This window comes from Macrobrachium nipponense, chromosome 39, assembly GCF_015104395.2.
Source record: "Macrobrachium nipponense isolate FS-2020 chromosome 39, ASM1510439v2, whole genome shotgun sequence".
Classification (NCBI taxonomy): Eukaryota; Metazoa; Arthropoda; class Malacostraca; order Decapoda; family Palaemonidae; genus Macrobrachium; species Macrobrachium nipponense.
Genome location: NC_061099.1, coordinates 52938067 through 52962100, shown reverse-complemented (window position 1 = coordinate 52962100; position 24034 = coordinate 52938067). Strand labels below are relative to the sequence as shown.

The 24034-nt window shown below is 34.5% G+C and overlaps 1 protein-coding gene across 1 annotated transcript in view; it reads left to right on the top strand.

The window, feature by feature from the left end:
* Positions 1-20585, top strand: part of LOC135210464 (uncharacterized) — a 93920-nt gene extending 73335 nt beyond the window's left edge. Inside the window, exon 2 of the mRNA XM_064243358.1 lies at positions 17112-20585. Coding sequence (XP_064099428.1) covers positions 17112-18497 — 1386 coding nt within the window. The 3' untranslated portion in view covers positions 18498-20585. The remainder of the gene's footprint in view (positions 1-17111) is intronic.
* Positions 20586-24034: the final 3449 nt, after the last annotated feature.

Below are 24034 nucleotides of genomic sequence, written 5' to 3'. Positions count from 1 at the left end.
CAACCAGTCAAAAGGATTAATATATTGTAGAGATTTATATGAGTTTTCTGATGAAGACATACTGAAGAGATGCCCTCTTTGTTTATAAAGTTAAAAGCTACCAGGAGATAACAATGCCATCTTGTTGATATTTACCACACCCCTATCTTCCAGACTATATAAAAGTCAGACACTTGAGCATTGCTGTCAAGAAATTCCACCCACGACCTATGCAGTGTTACAAGTGGTTATGATTTTGGTCATGTTATTGGGAAATGCACAATGAAAAAAGATGCTTCATTTGCTCAAAATTCCATAATGCTTCTGAATTCCACGTACCTCCAAAGATTGTGTCCGAAAGATTTTGTTATCATTGTGAGGGAGCTCACTCTCCGAACTCAAGACAATGTAATCTGTATAAATTAGAACAGACTATAATAGATACTGCTAATAATGAACATATCACCTATAAGCTGCAAGAAAACATATTTTTAGGTAATAATTCGACTTATGCGAAAGTAGCATCCAAGAATCAGCATTCAACTGATGATATACAAGTTTCTCATTCTTGTCTGGTGCAGAATCAAGGATTCCTGATAATTCTACTTCTTCATCAAGTCGATCAGAATCCAATTCTTGCATTGACGCTGGTATTCCCAAATCATTACCAAAACGCCAGCATATAAATAGAATAATTGGAAAAAAGAATGACACTACTACCCAAAATCAAACTAAAAAAGAAGAGCAGATTTCTGTACAGAAACAGATTCAACATACTTGCCACTGATGACAGCACCAAAGAGACGGAAGAACTTTCTGAAGTGGAGATGGTGGAACTAGAAATCCCAAAAGCAAAGTCAGAAAGAAAAAAACGTGTACTTGAAAGTACAACTCCTCCCAAATCAAAAATCGAATAATGAGATATGCTTAACAAAACCAGCAGAAGATACTCTTCAAGATAATACATGAAAGGGCTTCTACCATGTACCAAAACCCAATTGAAGCAGAATAGTAACATTGCTTCAAACTCCCAACCTCTGAATCTGAAACAATTGTTTTCAGACAATCATATTACACCCATGTGATAAAAGCCCGAAGTAACACGCAAATGCACACGGTTCTCAAGAAGCGGAAGGAATCCTTACTAACAAATGTACCCCTTGAAGAAATAAATTCCCTCACAGTTTTAGGCAAAACTAGTAATCAATGATATCCCATAAAACACCAACAGGGCGGGATAAAACAACCCACAAAAGTCCTGTGGCTGTAATGATTGTTTTTTAGACGAATTCAATGACCTTAAAATATAAGTATACATAATATGAATAATCTAATAGACAATTTTTACTAAGAAACAAAAATAAAAACCAGTATGTAAAATTAGAAAGCCACAACACTGTTGTATGTGTGTTGACCATCTAATAAAGAAGCGTGCAACAGGCACCCTTCATCTTTGAAAAATTTCTAGAAAAATTTAATCACAATCCAAAAGAAATTCAGGAAACGAATCGAAATCGAAGTAACCAACAGGGAGCCATAGCTAAAGAAGCAAAACCTAATTCAAAAATTACTGCTACTGCAGTTAAACAGAAACCCATTCCCGGCAAAATAAGCAGAAACAATACTCTACTAGTGATATTCCACCTCCACTACCATAATGTACATTCATACGTAATCCAATGGAATGTTAATGGTCTTAAAACCCGTTTGCATCAAGGGGAAATTCAAAGACTATTAAAATATATAATCCAATTGCAATATGCTTACAGCATACAAAATGATACCGTTCATCAATAGGAAATTACAATTTAGCATCTCATTCAGTTTCCTTCTGCTAATACATTAGGAACTGCAATCTATATTCATAACAGAGTAACTTACGATGCTATGTCCTTTAGAACCTCAGAATTTCAATTATCTGGAGTTAGATTACATTTAGATAATAACTCCTTTAATATTTATAATATGTACAATCAACCCTCTTGTAATATAATTTGCAAAATTTACCTAAAGTATTCCCCAAAAGGCAAGAGAATTTCCTATTATTAGGAGACTTTAACTCCCACAATCCCATCTGGGATACCAATTGTGTTGATGTTGACACAGATGGTTCAAAGGTCGAACAGATGATGAATGATCACAACTCTGTATATTGAATGAGGCAGAGAGTAGCACTTACTACTCAAAAACTCATGCACCTATTCGTCAATTGATTTAACACTCTGTTCCAATAGTATTGTTGATAGGTTTGAATGGAATGTCTAGATGACCTGTTTAACAGTGACCATTTTCTATTTTGATTACCATATTAGGACATACACCAACTTCTCCGATCCAACGGTATAATACAAATAAAGCTGACTGGGATAAGTTCAAGTTTTACACTAGGCAAGTGTCCTGCCTTTGATTATTCCAGGACCATGATAAAACAAACGACGATTTGTGAATTTTATCACACAAGCGGCTGATAAATCGATGCCATGACTGGCAATCAACAGTTGAAACATTCGGTCCCATGGTGTCAGACACATTAACCCAATTGATAAACGAAAAGCATGCAATTGGAAGAAAATAGAAACCCTAAATAAAAGATTCAAAAACATTTGAGACAGGTCCCCTAATGTTAGGGAAATACAAATAAAAACAAATTAGTGACATAGCCATAGAAATTAGTGTATTGAAAACCATATTTCAATAAGATTTTTGCTAAATTTAGGAAGGGAAGTAATTAAAGGCAAGATAATTTCATGGCAAAAATACGTCAAGCATATCAGATAATACTTCTATGCAGAAGGTGGTGGCAGAAATTTAGGAAGATTAACGGTTCTTACAGCAGACCAGCAAGACACGCATTAATGCATAATGGCTCATTAATACATGATACTCAGACAATCTCTAATATTATCGGTCGTAATATTGAAAACATAAGCAGTATTGATAATTTAGATGCCCACTTTCGAGCCCTTAAGAAGAGAAGAAGCAATACCATGAATTTTGATACTGTAGAAGATATTTACTACAATAAAAGATTTACTGTGAAGAAGAGTTGGAATTTGCATTATCAAACTGTAGCTCAACAGCCCCTGGAAAAAGAATAATGTAAATTTTCGATAATGATGAGAAATCTAGCCCCTTTAAGGCCAAGGGCCTATCTATTAGATTATTTCTATAATCATCTTTGACCAAACATCTATTTCCCAAAGGCATGGAACATGCAATAGTAATACCAATAGCTAAGGCAGGAAAGATCCTAGTAATCCAGATAATTACAGACCAATTTCACTAACCAGTTGTGTTTGTAAATTACTGGAAAAGATGGTTAATTATAGATTGAATTGGTGCTTGCGTCGAATAATGTTTTTATCAAATTCTCAATTTGGCTCACAATCGGAGCGATCCACCTTGGACTCTCTTTCACACCGGAAAATATGTACGTAGAGGTTTTGAACGAAAAACAGATCCCCCCACAATAGCCCTATTTTTGACATTCAGAAGGGCATATGATACACATGGAGGTACTCTATACTAAAATCCTTGCATCATAACGGTTTCCGAGGACATCTTCCTATTTTTATCAGAAATTTATAGATGGAAGAACATTTCAAACTCGTATTGATAATATTTATCTGAATCTTTTAAGCTTGACTGTGGTGTACCCCAAGGCAGTGTTTTAAGTGGAACGCTTTTTGCGTGGCAATTAACGATATAGTAGATCAAATGCCACAGGGAGTGCAAAGTAGTCTTTATGTGGACGACTTTGCAATTTACTATTCATCCAACAATCTTCGTCATTTGCAAAGAATTCTAAATAATGCCATTCGAAAAATACAAGCTTGGACTGCTTCTGTTGGTTTCAGACTTTCGGCAGAAAAAACTCAAGCAATAATGTTTTATAGGAATAGTAGATGGAAACAGAATCAAGATATAAATCTTACTTTGGGCAATGTACAAATCCATTTCCAAGATAAAGTAAAATTTTTGGGACTGGTCTTTGATACTCATTTGAATTGGAAAGCACATGTATCTTACATCAAATCTAAATGTAATAGTGCTCTTAACTTAATGATGAAATTATCTCATACAATATGGGGGGGGTGCAAGGAGATCAACTTTACTGATGATATATAAAGGCATTGGTTCATCAAGAATAGATTATGGAAGCCCAATATATGGATCAGGATCTGAAGCAACTTTGAAGTCTTAGCATCCACTACATACTCGAAGGCCTGAGAATTTGTAGTGGAGCGTTTAGATCATCCCAAATCTCTCGGTTTTATGTGAAATTGGAGAACCCCCTTTGTTCGTTTGCATCGGATTTTGTAACAATGCGGAGTGGCATTGAATATTCTGTCTACAAGTTCTCTAGCAAAAAAAGCTCTTTTTCAGAGTGATATTTTTATAAATAATCATGTGCCACCATTCCCCATTAGAGCAAATAGGCTGTTGCAGTCAACAAATATCAAAATGAACATCATTCAACCATCTCTTTTCCCCCCACCTTGGATCATGAAAAAAACAAGAATATGCTCTCATCTTTTCATTTTTTCTTATCAAAGAAATTTAGCTATACCCCGAGTCACCATCAACAAATTGCCATAGAGCATATTCAAAGGAAAGGTCCTCACTACGCCATATACACTGATGGCTCTAAATCTTCAGTGGGTGTAGGAAGCGCTGCAGTGTCTTTGAAGAAAATGAGCCAGTTATCATTGCCAAAAGAGTCTTCAGTATCACCTCCGAGCTATATTGCCATTTTTACTAGCCATCAATATTGTTTAAAGCACATGAAGAAAGACTAAATTTAAAATTTATCATCTACTCGGATTCACGAAGTGCCATAGAAGCCCTCAAAAGCTATTCACATAAGAACCTGTTGGTATTAAAGATTAAAGAACTTTTAAAACAATTTTATCTTGAGGGGTAGATATTGAATTATGTTGTGGGGTCCCAGCTCATGTAGGAGTTTGTGGAATGAAAGAGCGGATACTGCTGCTAAAACAGCGTCAACCTGCCTCAACGGAATATTAATCTCCCGTTAGAGATTACATAACTTTATTAAAAACATTTACAATGGAAAAGTGCAAAGATTGTGGAGCAACGTATCTCAGAATAATAAATTAATTAAACAATTAAAGTCAACTGTTTCTCCATGGGAGTCCTCCTAATCAATACGACAAAAAAACTGAGGTAATATTGACTCGATTAAGAATTGGCCATACGAGATTGACCAATGGATTTTTAATGTGTACACCTCACGGCACTATTCCCATGTGCAGTGAGTGTGATACTTTTTATCTATTAAACATATATTTTCTGTTTGTCGGGTTTTTAAGCGAGAAAGAGAGATATGTTTTTGGCCGGAAAACGTTTTCTGACATTTTAACTGAATCTAGTAGTTTTTCTGTTTTTAGAATTTTAACTTTTCTAAGGAATCACGTTTAATTGATAGAATTTAAGTTTTTACCTAAGATTTTTATTTTATTACTAATTCTTTTTAAATTACGTAGATTTAATATATAGTTAATTCTTTTTTTCGCTTAGATTTCATATATATATTTATTTATTCATTTATTTTTTCACTTAGATTTAGTACTATATTTGAAGATAAATAGATATATATGCATATATATTATTTATTTATTTATTTATTTATAGAATTTATTTATATCCCGATTTTTTCGGGCCAGCCCTGTGAGAGTCAAGTTTGACTCATTGGACTGGTAAAACTCCTTTCTTTAATAATAATAATAATCAGCAAGTCTTCAACTGTGATAAGACTGGCCTTTTTTGGAAAAAAATGCCTCGTCGGACGTACATCACGCAGGAAGAGAAGAAGCTACCCGGGCATAAGCCTATGAAAGACAGGCTTACGCTCGCACTTTGTTCCAACGCCAGTGGGGATTGCAATGTGAAGCCCCTACTTGTCTATCATTCCAAGACTCCTCGAGCCTTCAAGGCCCACAAAATGCTTAAGAAGCTTCCAGTAATGTGGAGGGCTAATGCAAAAGCCTGGGTAACGAGGCTTTTGTTCACCAAGTAGGTAAATCTGTGTTTCGGCCCGACAGTGAAGAAATTCTTGGAAGAGAAGCACCTCCCTCTGAAATGCTTGCTGGTGTCGGACAATGCCCCTGCTCACCCTCCTGGCCTCGAGGAAGATATCCTAGCGGAGTATTCCTTCATCAAGGTTCTTTATCTTCTGCCTAACACCACCCCTCTCCTCCAGCCCATGGACCAGCAAGTGATATCGAACTTCAAGAAGCTGTATACGAAACATCTTTTCAAGAGATGTTTCGACATCACCGATACCACAAACCTCACCTTGCGTGAATTTTGGAAGGAGCATTTAAATATCATAATATGCATCCGACTCATCGACCAAGCTTGGCAGGAGGTTTCGAGGCGAACCTTGAATTCTTCGTGGAGGAAACTCTGGCCTGATGCCGTATCCGCCCGAGACCACGAGGGATTCGAGGTGGGCGAAGATGGTGCTGCAGATTCAGAAACAGTTGACGATCCTGAAACTGTTTTGGAACCAGATCTTGATGAGATCGTTGCACTCGGCAAGTCCATGGGGCTGGTCATCGACGAGGACGACATCAACGACCTTCTCGAAGAGCATCAAGAGGAGCTTACGACAGATGACCTGAAGGAGTTGGAGGCCATGCAACATAACGTCGTTCAAGAGGAGTTCTCTAGCAGCGGCGAGGAGGAGGACGATGACTCTATGACAACAGCAGAAATTAAGGATGCTCTACTTGCTTTTCATAAGGTGCAATCATTTGTAGAAAAGAAACACCCTGAAAAGGCTTACACAGGTCGTATGCTTGCACAGTTCGATGATGTTTGCCTGAGTCGTTTCAGGAACATCGTCAAAAGTAGGCAGAAGCAATCTTCCTTGGATAGTTATTTTCCAAAGAGACCTTTAGTAGGAGTAGTAGGCAAAAAGGAAGAACCAAGTGATACTAAAAAACAGAAAGTTGAAAGTGGTGAAGAAGTTGAAATTTTGTATTAAAAAAAAACACAAGTATAAAAAAGTAAAAAAAAATAAAATAAAATAAAGAAAAATTTTTTTTTTAAGTTAAAGTTTTTTGTAAAGTTAAGTGTTACAGTTTTGTTAACCCTCTTACGCCGATTGGACGTATTAAACGTCGAGTCAAAATGTCTCCCGTATGCCGATTGGGACGTATTCCAATACGTCGGATCAAAAAAAAAGTTTTTTTTAAAAAATTCGCGGAAAACTACTTATAGGCCTAACCCAGCCGGTAAAAAACTTTTGTATCACGCGCCTTGGGGGATGCTTCGGGGAGTTCACGGATTAAGGCGGAAGGGGTTTGTTTTGTTTACAATCGATACGCAGGCGGCGGCAAGCGCGAAATTTTTCTTTCTTTATACGCACTAAAAAGAGCCCCCTGATCCCAACTCCTTGACGAGGTGGGGGGGGGCTTAGGGATCCACTGCAGAGAGAGTATGCCCCTATACGCCTACACACTGCTGTGAATCCAACTAAACATTGGGACCTTTAACTCCTTTACTCCTCATTCTTACAAATTTTCACCTTCCCTATTCTTCTTCTTTGTGACGATACGACCTTGGCAAGGTTTTGGGACTATTGAATTGACTGCTCTTTTAACTTATGGAGGTGGGAGTTGACGGCATGCCACTCCACCCGTAAAACTATAGTACCTGACGTGGTCGAGCGAGGGGAAATTTTTTATGTCAAGCCATGCCACATTGCTGGTCCGATCTCATGGGACTGACGACCCTTAAGGCACTGTGGGTATGGCGTATATCCAGGTGAGTGTCCCAGGGTAGTTACCACTGTAGCAATTTTACTCCTCCCCCAGTTGGGCCTCCCTGGTGAGACTCCTCATCCTGGACGAAAATATATATCATTATTCTATGGAAAACTACAACAAACCCACTATGACTTCTGGCATGGCAACGGATTATCCCCAAGACACCCCAGTTAGAGAAGAGCTGGATGGTATCAAAACTTGGATACCATATAGACCATCAAGAAAAAAAAAAAATATCGTGTTGACCCAACTTGACCCATTCGACTCCCTCTTTTGGTAGTGGAAGGTCAAGATTCCTTACTATGGAAACCGAAATAGAATATCGGCATTGAAATTGGAAAAACCTTTTGTTGAATCGACATTCAACTGCAGAAAATGTCATTCCGACTAATAAAAGGACCAAAACGTGGTTAATGAAACCACAACTAGAAGCCAATCAGAAAATTTACAATTAACAATAAAAAAACAATTGATAATATAAATGTACATATAAAAAAACATGACAACATGAACAGATGTACAGGGTACCATTGTACTCCCTGATGATGAAGACCTTTAGAAAAAAAAATATATGCTAGATTCCCTTAAAAGAGATATAATAATGTCCAAGATTGCGAAATTTACAAAACATAAACAGTAGAAGTAAGTAATGGAAAAACATCAGAATAGCAAAACAAAAATAAAATTTGACGGCAAGAATTACCTTTAAAAATTAAGATATGGGCAAAAGCAGAGAACTTAGACCGTACGTTCCAAAACCACTACAGTGCCAAAAACTGTAGCAAATATGGACATACAAAGAAAAACTGCCGTATACAGCGGTATGTGCATATTGTGGATCTAACGAACATTCCACACAGTGGAAGTGCGGTGAGCCAAAGTGTGTGAACTGCGGGCAAAATCACCATGCAAGATCTAAGAGTGTATGTATTATATATACAAACAGAATTAAAATTACTTCAAGAAAGAACAGGAATGCCCATAAAGGAAGCAAGTTAGAATTAAAAGTCAGAGGAATGTATGATCCTGCTAGGAAAACAACGTTTTCTACTGTAATTTCAAACAATGATACAAAAATGGGAAAAGGATAAGAATATTAAAACCCTAACAGAAAAACGGAAGGAAAAATAACCACTTTGCATAAAGAAAACAGTTTAGCAAAAAACCAAGAAACATGCAACAAAAATATTTGTTCAAATTCTTTTGAGATATTAAAAGAAATAGAATCTCAAGATGATACATGTATCACTGAAATGTTAGAAGAAAGTTATAATGAACTAGAAGGTAAAGATAAAAAGAGACCCCTGGAGAGGACTCGCCCAAAACCAAAAAACCAAACAATCATTAGAGAATTGTTTCTGTTAAAGCAAAGACTTAAACTACCCATCGAAAGAGCAACAAACCAAGAAGTAAGCAATATCCCATTGTATCCTAAAATAGTAATAAAACCAATGGAAGCAACAACCCAGAACATCAAAGAAACAAACAGTCAGGAACAAACCATAGACGAAATAATTACGTGATGGGAGAAGAGATTACTCCATCACCAATAATAGGAACAGCAAAAGCAAATGAAAAAAAGAACACCACACAAAAACACATGTGGATGTAATAAGTGTTTCATAGAATTATGCAACAAAACAGAAATATAACAAAAGACAGTTTAACGAACACAATAAAAAATTTATAAAATGTAGAAGTAGAGAGACTACTAGTTTGGACACTCACGGAAAAGGCTGTCTGTGCATTGGACATCTAATATCTTATAAGAAAAACAAATAAATGTCGTAAGTAAAATTTTAGAGAAAATGCAAATTGATGATCACAAAGAGAAAATAGCACACTAACATAATATTTTCAACAATTACATTATACAATGGAACGTAAATGGCCTCCAGACCAGATTACATTTGGGAGGATTGCAACGATTACTTAAGGAATATGAACCTATGTAATATGTTTGCAGCATGTCAATAAAACAATAACAACTATTGTAAAGTATACCTTAGTATCTGCATCTAGAGAGGAAGAAGGAAATCTAGGTCTGCTATATATGTGCATAACAAAGTATGTTATGACAAAGTACTTATAAACTTTACTGACTTGCAAATATCAAGTATTAAAATACAAATTAAAAATGATAATTATGTGATTTATAATTTATACAACCAACCAAATAAAAACTATGACATTGATAAACTTAAAGATTTATTAAACAATACAAAGGAACCTACATTAATACTAGGCGATTTTAATGCTCATGGGACTGTAATTGCACAAACTCAAATAAAGCAGGGAGTAAAATAGAAGATTTAATTGATTCAAACGACATTTGCTGTATAAATGATGATGAAATATCCACATATTTTTCAAGAACACATGGGACTTTATCCTCGGTGGACTTAACTCTATGTTCAACAAGCATAGTTGACAGATTGGATTGGAATACAGTTGATGACTTGCACACCAGTGATCATTTTCCAATATTGGTTTCCTTATTGCATAATAGTCCTGTAAAACATGTTCCTCATTATAACACATTTTTAAAGCAGATTGGGAACATATAAAAAGCATACTAAAAATATCCCACCATTTGAATATTTCAAAGACCACAATGAAACTAATAAATTTCTAGTTGGTTTCATTAAAAATGCTGCAGATAAATCAATACCAAAGACCAAACCCCATCCAACAAAACACAAAGTTCCATGGTGGTCTGATAGGCTAACAGAGTTAATAACACAAAACACTCAATAGGGAGACGATTAGATAATTTGAATAAAAAATTCGCTAAAATAAATACAAAATTTCCAATATTAGAAGGAACTTGCAAAAATGACTATTTATTGCTAGAAATTGATACTTGAAAAACTGTTATATAACAAAATATCTGCAAAAATTTAAAAGGAAGTAATTCACGGAAGAATAAATTTCTTGGAGAAATACGTATCAGATCTCAAATAATACTCCCATACAAAAAATATGGAAAAAATTCAGAAAAAATAAATGGTACCCATGTTAAAACACCTACACATGCGATATTAAAAGATGGGAGAAGAGAATACTTAATCCAAAAGAAATAAGCAATATAATAGGAGAAAAACTTAGCAAATGTAAGTAGTGATAAGAATTTGGATGAACACTTTCGTACAAAGAAAAATAGTATAGAATTAATAACAATAAATTTTGAAACAAGGGAAGATATATATTATAATAGAAAATTTGATATGGAAGAATTGGAATATGCTCTCTCGAACAGTAATAAATCTGCTCCTGTGGAGGTGATAATATTTGTTTTGAGATGATATGCCACTTAGCACCTTTGGCAAAGTCATACTTATTACAATTTTATAATCATTTATGGCTTCGGAATTTGTTCCTGATGAATGGCGTAAAGCTATAATCATTCCTATCCCCAAACCTGGAAAGGATCCAAGCAATGTTAACAATACAGACCAATATCTCTAACAAGTTGCTTATGTAAATTACTTGAAAAAATGGTGAATGCTCGACTAACGTGGCACATTCGAGAAAATAAAATTTGACTCCTACTCAATTCGGGTCGCAATGTAACAGGTCTACATTAGATTCTCTCTCTTTTCTAGAAGACCATATACGCAGAGGATTTGAACGAAAACAGGTAACTGTAGCTGTCTTTTTTGACGTTGAAAAGGCTTATGATACTACATGGAGGTATCCTATATTAAAAACTTTACAAAATACAACATCCGTGGACATTTACCCAAAATTCATCCAAAAAATTTCTGACAAAACGCAGTTTTCAAGTGAGAATTGATGATGTATTGTCTAGAACATTTCCACTTGAAAATGGTGTTCCACAGGGAAGTGTCCTTAGTGGCACACTATTTACCCTTGCAATAAATGATATTAGTAAAACTTTACCTACTGGAATTAAAAGCAACCTTTATATGGATGATTTGCCATCTATTATTCAGCGTCTTGCATTAAACATGCAGAACGCATTATTAACAAAAACTATAAGAAAAATAGATGAATGGACATCATCTGTAGGATTTAAATTAGCCATACATAAGACACAAGCAATCGCTTTCTACAAAGTAGGTAAAAGGGGATGAAAAATGAAGAAATAGATTTGAAAATCAGAAGTCATAATATACCAATGACCAAACTGCAAAATTCTTAGGATTAGTACTTGACACTCATTTAAACTGGAAAGCCTACATAGCATACGTGCAATCAAAATGCAAAAAAGCTTTAAATCTAATTAGAAAATTATCAAGCACTACATGGGGAGCAGATAGACAAACCCTTACATTGCTATATAAAGCAACTGTACTGTCTATCATTGATTATGGCAGTGAAATATACGGCTCGGCCTCAGATACAACACTGAAATTATTAGACTCGGTTCACAATGAAGGTCTTCGAATATGCTCAGGAGCCTTTAGATCATCACCAACCTCTTCTTTACAGGTTGAATGTGGTGAATTACCTCTCTCTCGCCATAGAGAGGGGGTTAGTGACAATGAAGAGTGCCCTAAAGATTCAGTGTAGTGATTCCCAACAAAAAAACTATTTGAATTACGCGATACCTTTATTAACAATCATATACCACCTTTCCCAATAAGAGCTAGAAGACTGTTTGAGTCACTTAATATAAGTTCACAACTACCTTCAATAGTAAAATTACCGCCTCCATGGAATATAAATAAGATATAAAAATTTGCACTAACTTAAAATATTTAAAAAAAATTACTCGTATACTCCAGAACACCATAGACAACATACAATAGAGCACATGAACCGAAAAGGTCCCCATTACGCAGTATATACGGATGGATCCAAATCAGAATACGGAGTGGGATATGCTGCAGTGTCCAAGGACAAACATACCAGTTCTCTCTTCCCAACGATGCTTCTGTATTTACAGCAGAGTTATGTGCAATAACATCGGCCATAGAAATAATCAAAGAACACCCCTTTAATAATTTTGTGATTTATAGCGACTCTAGAAGCGCTATAGAAGCCATTAAAAGTTACAATCCCAGAAATGATATTGTGCAACAGATTAAGTTTTTACTCCATAAATATTATAATAAGTGAAAAAATATTGAAATATGTTGGATCCCTGCCCATGTCGGAATAAAAGGAAACGAAGAAGCTGATAAAGCAGCCAAGGAGGCAGTCCACATGATGAGATCAAGTATAAAACATCCCTATTAGTGACTATATAGCTCATTTTTAAAACAATCATTGTAAATAAATGGCAAAAGATATATGGAGAGAGGAATCAGAAAAGTAATAAACTAAAACAAATAAAACCTGAAGTTAAGAAATGGAGCTCCATATATCAGAGAGAGAGACACACACAAGTAATCCTGACACTCTACGTATAGGCCACACCCTCGTCTGACACATGGGCACTTAATGAGCAGCCCACGTGACCCTGCTCCAGAGTGCCCCACAGCAAGGTGTTGATAACTGTTCGACACGTGTTGTGTGAGTGCCCAAGGTCGACCAGGCAGAGGCTATCAAACCTTTGGTAATAAAGAATAAAGAAATTTTGTCAGAATCTTTCTCATTTTCAGTGGTTCCCGTTTTAACGTTTCTAAAGAAATCTGATTTAATTAATAAAATATAATAACCATACAAAAACCTCAGAGTAATTAATGAATTTTAGATCAAATTCGTTAAGAGTTTTATTGAATTGTTCTTTATTAATTTAATACACCTTTTTAATAAGTATGTATGGAATCGTGAGTAAGTGTATTTATTGCGTGTTTGAGTTCTAGTATGGAAGTCTGTGCCCTTGTGCAGTTTTTTAATAATTTATTATATACTTCATGACCTATTTGGTACCGGTTCCTGGCCTTTAGCCTAGACCTGGCATTTTATCTAATCCTTTGGGCCAGCCCTATGAGAGCTGAAAGTCAGCTCAGTGGTCTGGTTAAACTATTTTTATAATAATAATAATAATAACGCACTAAAAAGTATCAGTGACACATCTCGGAAATTATTTCGTCACTTTGACATAATTATTGCACCATTTTAAATTATCCTTTACATGAAGTATTATATATGAAAATGTGCGCAATTTTATGCCACAATACAACTAAAAAATACTCATGATTGTAGCTTTTATCAGTTTTGAAATATTTCATATAAATAACGATAAGTGCAAAAATTTTCAACCTTTCCGTCAACTTTGACTCTACAGAAATGGTCGGAGAAACGCAATTGTAAGCTAAAACTCTTACATTATAGTAATATTCAATCATTTGCCTTCATTTTGCAACAAATTGGACGTCTCTAGCATAATATTTCGATTTATGGTGAATTTATGAATAAAATTTTTCCTTACGTTTTCGTGCGATAACTCTTCCGATAAATTTTTTCGTGCGATTGTCCTAATGTTTGCACCCTTTTAAATTTGCCGTTACATAAAGTTTTTTATATGGAAATGTGCGCAATTTCCTGCACAATACAACAAAAAACAACCCATGGTTGTAGCTTTTATCAGTTTTGAAATATTTTCATATAAATAACGTTAAGTGCAAAAATTTCAACTTTCGGTCAACTTTGACTGCTACCGAAATGGTCGAAAAACGCAATTGTAAGCTAAAACTCTTATATTCTAGTAATATTTAATCATTTACCTTCATTTTGCAACGACTTGGAAGTCTCTAGCACAATATTTCGATTTATGGTGAATTTATGAAAAAAAAAACATTACTTCGCGCGGTAACTTCCGAAAAAAATCAGAATTTTTTTTGTGCGATTGTCGAAATGTTTGCACCATTTAAAATTAGCTGTTACATAAAGTTTTATATATGAAAATGTGCGCAATTTCATGTAGAATACAACTAAAAATGATTGAAGGTTGTAGCTTTTCTCTTTTTTTGAAATATTGCATATAAATCACGATAAATAGAAAAAAAACCACGTTCGGTCAAATTTGACTCTACCGAAATAGTTGAAAACGCAATTGTAAGCTAAAACTCTTACGGCCTAGTAATATTCTGTCATTTTTCTTCATTTTGAAACAAATTTGAAGTCTCTAAAACAATATTGTGATTTATGGTGAATTTTTGAAAAATATATTTACCTTCACTCCGCGCGCCGATTCGCGGCCGCAAGTCTCCGAAATACGTAGATGGCATTATCCTAATATTTGCTCCTTTTCATATTAGCCTTTTTATAGAGTTTCATATATCAAAATGTGCGCAAATTCATGAAGAATACAATAAAAAATAATTGAAGGTTGTAGCTTTCTCCATCTTCCAAATATGTCCATAAAAAAATATATATATTAAAATTTCGACATTCGGTCAAATTTAACTCGTCCGAAATGGTCGAAATCTGCAATTCTAATCTAAAACTCTTACAGTATCGTAATATTCAATCATTTTCTTAATTTTGAAACAAATTGGAAGTCTCTAGAACATTATTTAGAATTACGGTGAATTTTTGAAAATAACATTTTTTTACGTCCGCTCGTTACGAAATTCGTACATCATTTTGTGATAATATTTTTCCGGTGTTGCTTTTATTGTTTTACAATGTATTATATATCAAAATGATCGCAATTTAGTGTACAATACAACGCAAAAAAAAGTAACTGGTTAGCTTTGACCGTTTTCTGCACAGCGTGATTTGAATACAATTATGTATGAATTTTTTTTTTTCGCTACCATATATCGCATTATTTACATATGATAATGATATTATTTTTCATTTTCCTGATGGTTGCATTCTAAACTTCAGGCAATGACAAAAAAAAGGAGCCAAAAATGAACTCTTTAATCTTTCAAAAGTACGCGTGCTGTAATTTTTTTTTGGAAAAAATTTTATTATTTTTTCCACTTCCGCGCTCACTCCAAACCAGGGAGACGTTTTGATTTTTAGGGCTCCGGCGTAAGAGGGTTAATGTGTTTCATAAAGTTTAGTTTATGTTTTCCTTACATTTTTTTATGTGTTTCGTAAAGTTAAGTGTACGTACGTATCTGCCGTTTGTCCTCCTCTGTCACCACTTTCGGAGATAGCCTCACTCGAAAGGTAAGCTTCCACATTTTACTACATACGTACAGTATTTCTTGTATACCATGTACACTAATACACTTTATTTACAGTTATATTAGCAGTACATATTAAGCTAGGTATTGAATGGTCCAAATTGTTGTAGTATTTCATTGTTTATAGGTCAATTTAGCTTTATTATGAAATTTACTGGGGTGTTTTTGGAGGGCTTGGAACGGATTAGCCATTTTACATGTAAAATGCGGTCCAAGATACGAAAGCTGCCTCGGAACGGATTAATTTCGTATCTCGAGATACCACTTTACTCTACAAGATACTTTTTTTTTTTTTTTTTTTTTTTTTTTTTTTCTTCATGTGAGGATCCCCTGACAAGTCTTGCTACTATGTAAGGATCACACATCGGGCAGGAATGTTGAGCAGCTTTTTTCTCCTCATTAAAAAAGCTTTTACATAGTGTGCATCACTGAGCACTGTTTCTCTGGCTGCACTAACCCATCCTCATTCAGTGTGGTAGTCTGCTAACTTTAACAGTAGGTAAAATTCATTCCAAATACATAATGATAATTTTCATGATAGAATTAATTATTTTGATACTTACCTACTGTTAAAGTTGAAACCCACCCAGCCTCCCGCAAATCTAACATGAACATAAAAATCCAAGCACCACATGTTGGGAACAGGTGATTACAGAGACAGTCCATCATGTTAGCCAATCAAATATATTTTTTAAATACCAATGGCACCTAATGGTTCAAAGACAAAGTTGACTTGAACAATAAGTAAGTATCCAAATAATTATGTATCTAAATACCAGTGACACTTATGGTGCAAAGATAACATTGATTTTAACAGTAGATAGGTATCGAAATTATTATCTAATTTTATCAAGAAAATGTATCATAATTTCATTACACTTTTCTGTATTTGTTAGTAATTAACATAATTTTGATGGCATCATTATAGTCATCCCATTTATATTTTTTCCTTGTTATTTTGCATCTCATTTACATTTTTCATATTTTTTTCCTTTTAAAACATTAAAAATTCCCATGCTGATTGCCTTTCACTTTGTTTGCTAGGAAGGGAGTATTATGAATTTAAGTAAATTGCTTTGAAATGCTATAAAGCTCTGTTTAAAATTTTCATCTCTTCATTCATACTGTTCATCTTGTTTTTTTTTTTTATAAGCATAATTTTCAATTTCTGTACTTACACATTTGAGATCTATCTGTTGGTATGGTACTTTCTTGGAATGAAAGTTTTACTTGTACAATACTAAGAAAATAATATGGATTAAATTGAATATTTATTTTCTAGGTAATCTTGTGCTTGCTGACTGGCTTAGGCACAACCTGTGCCTATGTTTCATCTTCATGGGCCACTGGAGAGACAGAGGTGAAAGTACCCATTTCACCAAAAGGTCGTCCCATAAAAAGTTTAGTTGGTTTTTGGGTAGGTTTATGGCATGCCAAAATAACACATATTACTGATAATAATCATACTACCCACTATGTGACCTGGGTTAGCCGTGCTGAATTAGTGGGAATACACAAGACGGCATTGAAAGAAGGTTGGCCTCTGCCTTTGGTAAGTCTGACAGCAGAAATAAGTGGTGAAGGTCTTGCATGGCGTGGCGTGTTGGGTGATGCTGTCATGCATGCAGGGTCCATGACTTCATATATATTAATAGCTGCTTTGTACTCTTGGGCTGTTTGGGTTGTGATCTTAATGATATGTCCAGAACTCAGCTGTTGGCCTCTCATAATAACTGGTACCCTCACTGCAATATCATCTTTACACTATCTTGGCTGTGCTGTTTATTACTTTCCAGAATATGTTCTTGTTGAAGGAAGGATGACAAAACTCAGGTTTGGTTGGGCTTGGTGGCTTATGGGCTGCATTAGTGTTATTCTTGCAGTTGTTGGGGTAGTACTGACTATATATGATCACATGTACCCTGGAAAATTAGGTGCCATGTTTATATTAGACTTTTACACCAAATCAGATGCTCTTTCAGGAGCCCCAGAGTTGCTTTATGCATATGATTCCGTAGCTGAAAAACACGCTCACATATATCCTCTGTCAGTGAATAATTTTTTGTATGATAATAAAAAGATGAGTAATAAAAATCTTCTTGGGAAGAACTGTGAAAACAGAACCTTAGACAGTGACACAGGGAACGGGAATACTCTTTCTGATGCATACAATGCCAATAACAATGAGATAGCAGGAAAAGAAACACAAGACCTGATACAGTATGTCAATGAAACTGAAAACGAAAATGGAATTCAAATTGGAAATGAGAATGACGCAAAAACTTCCTGTGAGGTTAATGGAAAGAATGAAGCCATGATGTCACCTATAACTGTCATCAACTCCTCTGACTATGTCACTAGAGAAGCAGAGCACATGGCAACTTTGCGGAAGCGGACACCACCTGAAAAATCTCACTCTGATAATGCATCTAAACCACAGAATGATGAATACAATTATACCACTATCCTCGAGGGGAACACCATAACCCGTAAATTTTCCGCCCCAATAATGGTTCCACAAGCCAGTCCAGGGTCAAATGGCAGAACCTTCAGGAAGTCTTTCTCCAAAGTCCACTCAAAATTCAAGCCTAATTTTTCCCCAAGAAAACCTTCCAAAGTTAATCTTATTTCAGCATCTAAATTAGACAAGTCAGAGTTGAACAATTGACACATCATGAATGTACATATTTAGTGGGAGAGAGTTATTCAGCATCTATTTTTATATGTACTTAGCACATAATTGATCACTTGGGAGAATGAAATAATGATTTTTTTGTTTGTATTGATGGTTTACATCATCAGTATGTAATTGAGCTTACAGATAATAATTTACAACAACTGGTTGAAGTGTGAGAAGTTTCTTGCAATTTTGTATATTTTAGCAGCTACCAATACTATTGCATCATGATATGGTCAGGCCTAATTTTTTACATTTATTTCTCTCATTGGTGATTGTTTGATGATGGTTGCAGTGTTTTAAATAGTTCAGATATTGCTACGTTGTTGGGATGAACCAATCGGTGTGTGTACTGCAAGATTATTTTAATTATAGATTATTGTGTATACCATTTAAAAGTTATTTCAGACAGATTTTGTGGTAAAGAAGTTTCATCGTTATTTAAAATAGAATAATTTTACAGTATTGATAATTTTGTTGTTTAGTTCATTCAGGTCAGTCAAAATATTTGGATGTCTACCTTTAATAAAAACATATAAAATTATATGCCAAAACACATCTAAAATAAACATTCAAGTATACATTTCATAAATTTTCATCATGTATTAATTTGTTCATATCTTGTGGAGACATGCATGTAAGTTGCTCTCCCTTTTGTCTTTCTTTCCTCATATCAAAGCCATTTCAGATAAGTTTTTCCTTTGGAATTTGGTACAGTGAGAGATTGTTCAGCTTTATTGGTGGATAGATAGGCTGCCAAGCAACAATGGCATCACCCAAATGACTACTACTGTACTACCAGAGGTATAGAATACATAAAAAATTAAATAAAAATTTTCAAAAAAAAAAATAAATCATTGCCTTCAGTAGCCTAACAGTTCCATTCCTTTAAAACATTAAAATTTCTGGTATGAAGTTGTTGACAGGTTAATCACTACCAAAACTATGAGCATTCTGTTTTCCTTAATTAGGCACTATTAGGCAGGTACTAGTTGAAACCTAGAAGTTGAAAAATTGTGGGTAGTTTGTAAGACTTGGAAATAAGCTAGGATAGCATTTGGGAAAAAAAGACTTGAGATATTGTTTTCATTGACTCTTAAGGTCTTTAAAGATCTTGGATAGGGCAACCCCATAACTATTGACGGCCTATTTTAGATTGGTTAAAAAAAAAGTAAGATTTTCCAAGCCTTTTTTAACGCAAACCAATGACTTGAATTGTCCACTTTGTTGGTCATAAAATGCTCTGAGAGAAAAGTTCACTAAATAAAAAAAATGGGTGTAAATTAGTCTATTTGCATGCACAGATCATTGGATCCTGATAACAGTCCAATTCATTGTTCATGTCTTAAAGTTTAGGTCATGGAAACATTATGTATTGAAAATCTTTTAGTGGCTTTGTATGAAAAAAATAAAGACGGCTTCACCCAATTATAGCAAAATATGTAGAGCATGTAAGGGAGTCTGCCCACCATGAATTATGGCAATGGCTTTGCCTGACTTTGTAATTAACCTGAGTGCATGATAATATCCATTTTTTATAACAATTTTAAGTTTAAAGATATTTTACAGCAGTAGTTATTAACACCTTTGCCTTTTATAGAAAATTCTGTTCTCTCTTTTCCTTCCATATGCTATTGATAGTGTATATTACAAGAAATATGTCTCATAGACACCAGATTTCCAATCTGTAATATTAAATTAAACATGACTCAACAATGGTATAAGTGTAAAAGACGTGCATGTAACTAACTGTATGACCTGGAATAGAAAACTTATTTCTCACTGATGGGGATTCTTATAATAATAACTGTGATGTTTAGAACTGAATATTTGATCCTTAGCCTGTTTAACCCTTAAAGGCCGAAGCGGTAAAAAAAAAAATGTCTCCCGTGTGCTGGAGGTGTTTCAGAGTGAGCGCTGAAGCGGAAAAAATATTTTTTCAAAAAATCACAGCGCGCTTAGTTTTCAAGATTAAGAGTTCATTTTTGGCTCCTTTTTTTGTCATTGCCTGAAGTTTAGTATGCAACCATCAGAAATGAAAAAAATTATCATTATCATATATAAATAATGCGATATATGATAGCGCAAAAACGAAATTTCATATATAATTTAATTCAAATCGCGCTGTGCGCAAAACGGTTAAAGGTAACAAGTTACCTTTTTTTCGTTGTAATTTACACTAAATTGCGATCATTTTGGGTAATTATAACACATTGTTAAAAACGACAAAAGCAACAACAGGAGAAAATTATGTTATCACAAAATAATGCATGAATTCGTAACGCTCTGACGTAAACAAATATTTTTTTCAAAAATTCACCATAAATCTAAATATTGTCCTAGAGACTTCCAATTTCTTTCAAAATGAAGACAAATGATTGAATATTACTATACTGTAAGAGTATTAGCTTACAAATGCAGTTTTCGACCATATCTGACGAGTTAAATTTGACCGAATGTCAAATTTTTTTATATATATTTGTTTTTTTTTATAGTGCAATTATTTTGGTTTTGGAAATAGGAAAAGCTACACAATCTTCAAATATTTTTCGTTTTATTCCTCATGAAATTGCACACTTTTTTCATATATAAAACTCTATGAAATGCGTAATATGAAATGGAGCAAATATTCCGAGAATGGTACGTACGCATTTCGGAGATTTGTGGCGGAGAATCCGCGCGCGGAGGGAAGGAAATTTTTTTTTTTTTTTTAAATTCACCATAAATCTAAATATTGTGCTAGAGACTTCGAATTTGTTTAAAGAGGAAGATAAATGACTGAATATTACTAGACTGTAAGAGTTTTAGCTTACAATTGCGTTTTCGACCATTTCGGTAGAGTCAAAGTTGACCGAACGTGGTTTTTTTTCTATTTATCGTGATTTATATGCAAATATTTCAAAAATGAGAAAAGCTACAACCTTCAATTATTTTGTTTGTATTCTACATGAAATTGCGCACATTTTCATATATAAAACTTTATGTAACGGCTAATTTCAAATGGTGCAAACATTACCACAATCGCACATATGATTTTTTCGGAAGAGTTACCGCGCGGACGTAAAGAAAATGTTATTTTTTTCATAAATTCACCATAAATCGAAATATAGTGCTAGAGACTTCCAATTTGTTGCAAAATGAAGGTAAATGCTTGAATATTACTAAAATATAAGCGTTTTAGCTTACAATTGTGTTTTTCGACCATTTCGGTAGAGTCAAAATTGACCGAAGGTTGAAAATTTGTCACTTATCATTTTTTATATGAAAATATTTCAAAATTGATAAAAGCTACAACCATGGGTTGTTTTTAGTTGTGTTGTGCATGAAATTGCGCACATTTTCATATAAACTTTATGTAACGGTTAATTTAAAATGGTGCAAACATTACCACAATCGCATGTATGATTTTTTTCGGAAGAGTTACCGCGCGGACATAAGGAAAAAGTTTTTTCATAAATTCACCATAAATCAAAATATTGTGCTAGACACTTCCAATTAGTTTCAAAATTAAGGTAAATGATTGAATATTACTAAAATATAAGAGTTTTAGCTTACAATTGCTTTTTTCGACCATTTCGGTAGAGTCAAAGTTGACCGAAGGTTGAAATTTTGGCACTTATCGTTATTTATATGAAAATATCTCAAAACTGATAAAAGCTACAATCATGAGTATTTTTGTGTTGTATTCTACTTAAAAATGCACACATTTTCATATATAATACTTCATGTAAAGGATAATTTAAAATGGTACAAAAATTATGTCAGTGACAAAATAATTTACGAGATGTGTCACAGATACTTTTTAGTGCGGCAAGAAAGAAATTCGCGCTTGCGCGCCTGCGTAATGATTGTAAACAAAACAACACCTTGATCTGTGAACTCCCAGCATCCCCCAAGGGGCGTGATTCAAGAGTTTTCAGCTGGTAGGCCTAAAATTAAAGTATTTTTCCGCGAATTTTTAAAAAAACTTTTGTATGTCGACGTAAAATACGTCCAGTCGGCACCCGAGAGACAAAAAATGTCGACGTAAAATACGTCCAGTCGGCGTTTAAGGGTTAATTAGAATCTTTGTTTATTAACAGTACAGATATTACTTTTGTGGGATAGAAATTCAGTGAGAGAATTCAAACAGTATTGACATGGAAGCATCCATACAGGCACGAATTTAACGATAATTGATGCCAACCACATTTAGCCATAAGCTGAGGAATGATGCTACCAACATAGTACGTATAAGGTAATGAGACAGATGATCGTATGTGCTACATTTATCTGTGTTTAGAGAGGAATTTTGGGAAAATGAGCCTGAATTCATTTTTATCCTTAAAGTAAGCCAAATTAAGTTTTTTGAGCCAAGCTCTTGTGGAACAGCATAAGCAAGTCTAGTCATGATGTGTGGAAATTATTTCATGTCCTAACAACTTCAGAAGCTGCTTTCTAGCAACAGATGACATAGCAAAGCATACTCTTAGGGATAAAATAAAAATGGAAGGATAGTCACAAAGATATAAAATCAAATGCATTACCTATGGCTGTGAAGATATCTGTTGCCTTTCCCAGATAAGCAAGTTTGGTGTCTCCATTGTTGATGTATGCTATCAATATACAATATAATTTATGACTTTTTTTTTTTTTTTTTTTTTTTTTTTTTTTTTCCCTACAATTCTCACAATGTCAGTTTCAAGAATACATAGGTGAGAGTTAAGTTTGGTAACCTTGGCTTAATAGATGTAAATTTCATAAATATGTTTTCCTTTGAAGAAATGATTGCGTCAAATTTTGCACATTTTATTTATGTTTAAATGCTGGTCAATATATAATTTTCTTGAAGATTGTATGTACGTAGTCTTTTTATTCAGATATTTCCAGCCTGTCCAAGTTAACCAGGTTTACTTAACATCTCCCTGTAGTAATGCAGTGTACTGTATATGCCAGACTCATCAAGAGCTGAAAGCAACTCGATATCGACTCGCTATAGATCTGCAGAGAGAGAGAATGTGTCTCATGTCCCTAGCCATTTCGCATAGTGATGAAAATACAGTTCCATAGAATTTATTGTAGCATTTGCTTCAAGAAAGGAGTCTTTCTTAGGAAAAGCTTTGAATTATGTCAATTATGATAGCCTAAAGAGAGGCCTGTTAAGAGATAGTAGATAAGTGAGGAGGGATTTAGGGTAAAATTCTGTGACTAGGCCAGAAAGAACAAGGTGAGATTGCATACCAGCTTGTAGCCTGATTACAAAGAGACTTTAACAGTTCATTGAAATGGCTAAATTCAGAAAAGTGATGATTCAGTACATTGCTTATTACAGTATTGAAAAGTTTGTCAGCACTTGTTTGACCGAGATGACTATTCCTCAGGGAAAGAGTTCGAGACATTGATGAAATGGTGAAGCTTGCTGAGCAGTAATTGGAGGCTCATGGTCTAAGCTTAGTGCAATGCTGGAAGCCAATAGAAGTTTAGTTAGGGTATCCAAAGACCCAAAGATTACAAGACAGACAAGCAGAAGCAGATGGGAAGAAGTGAAC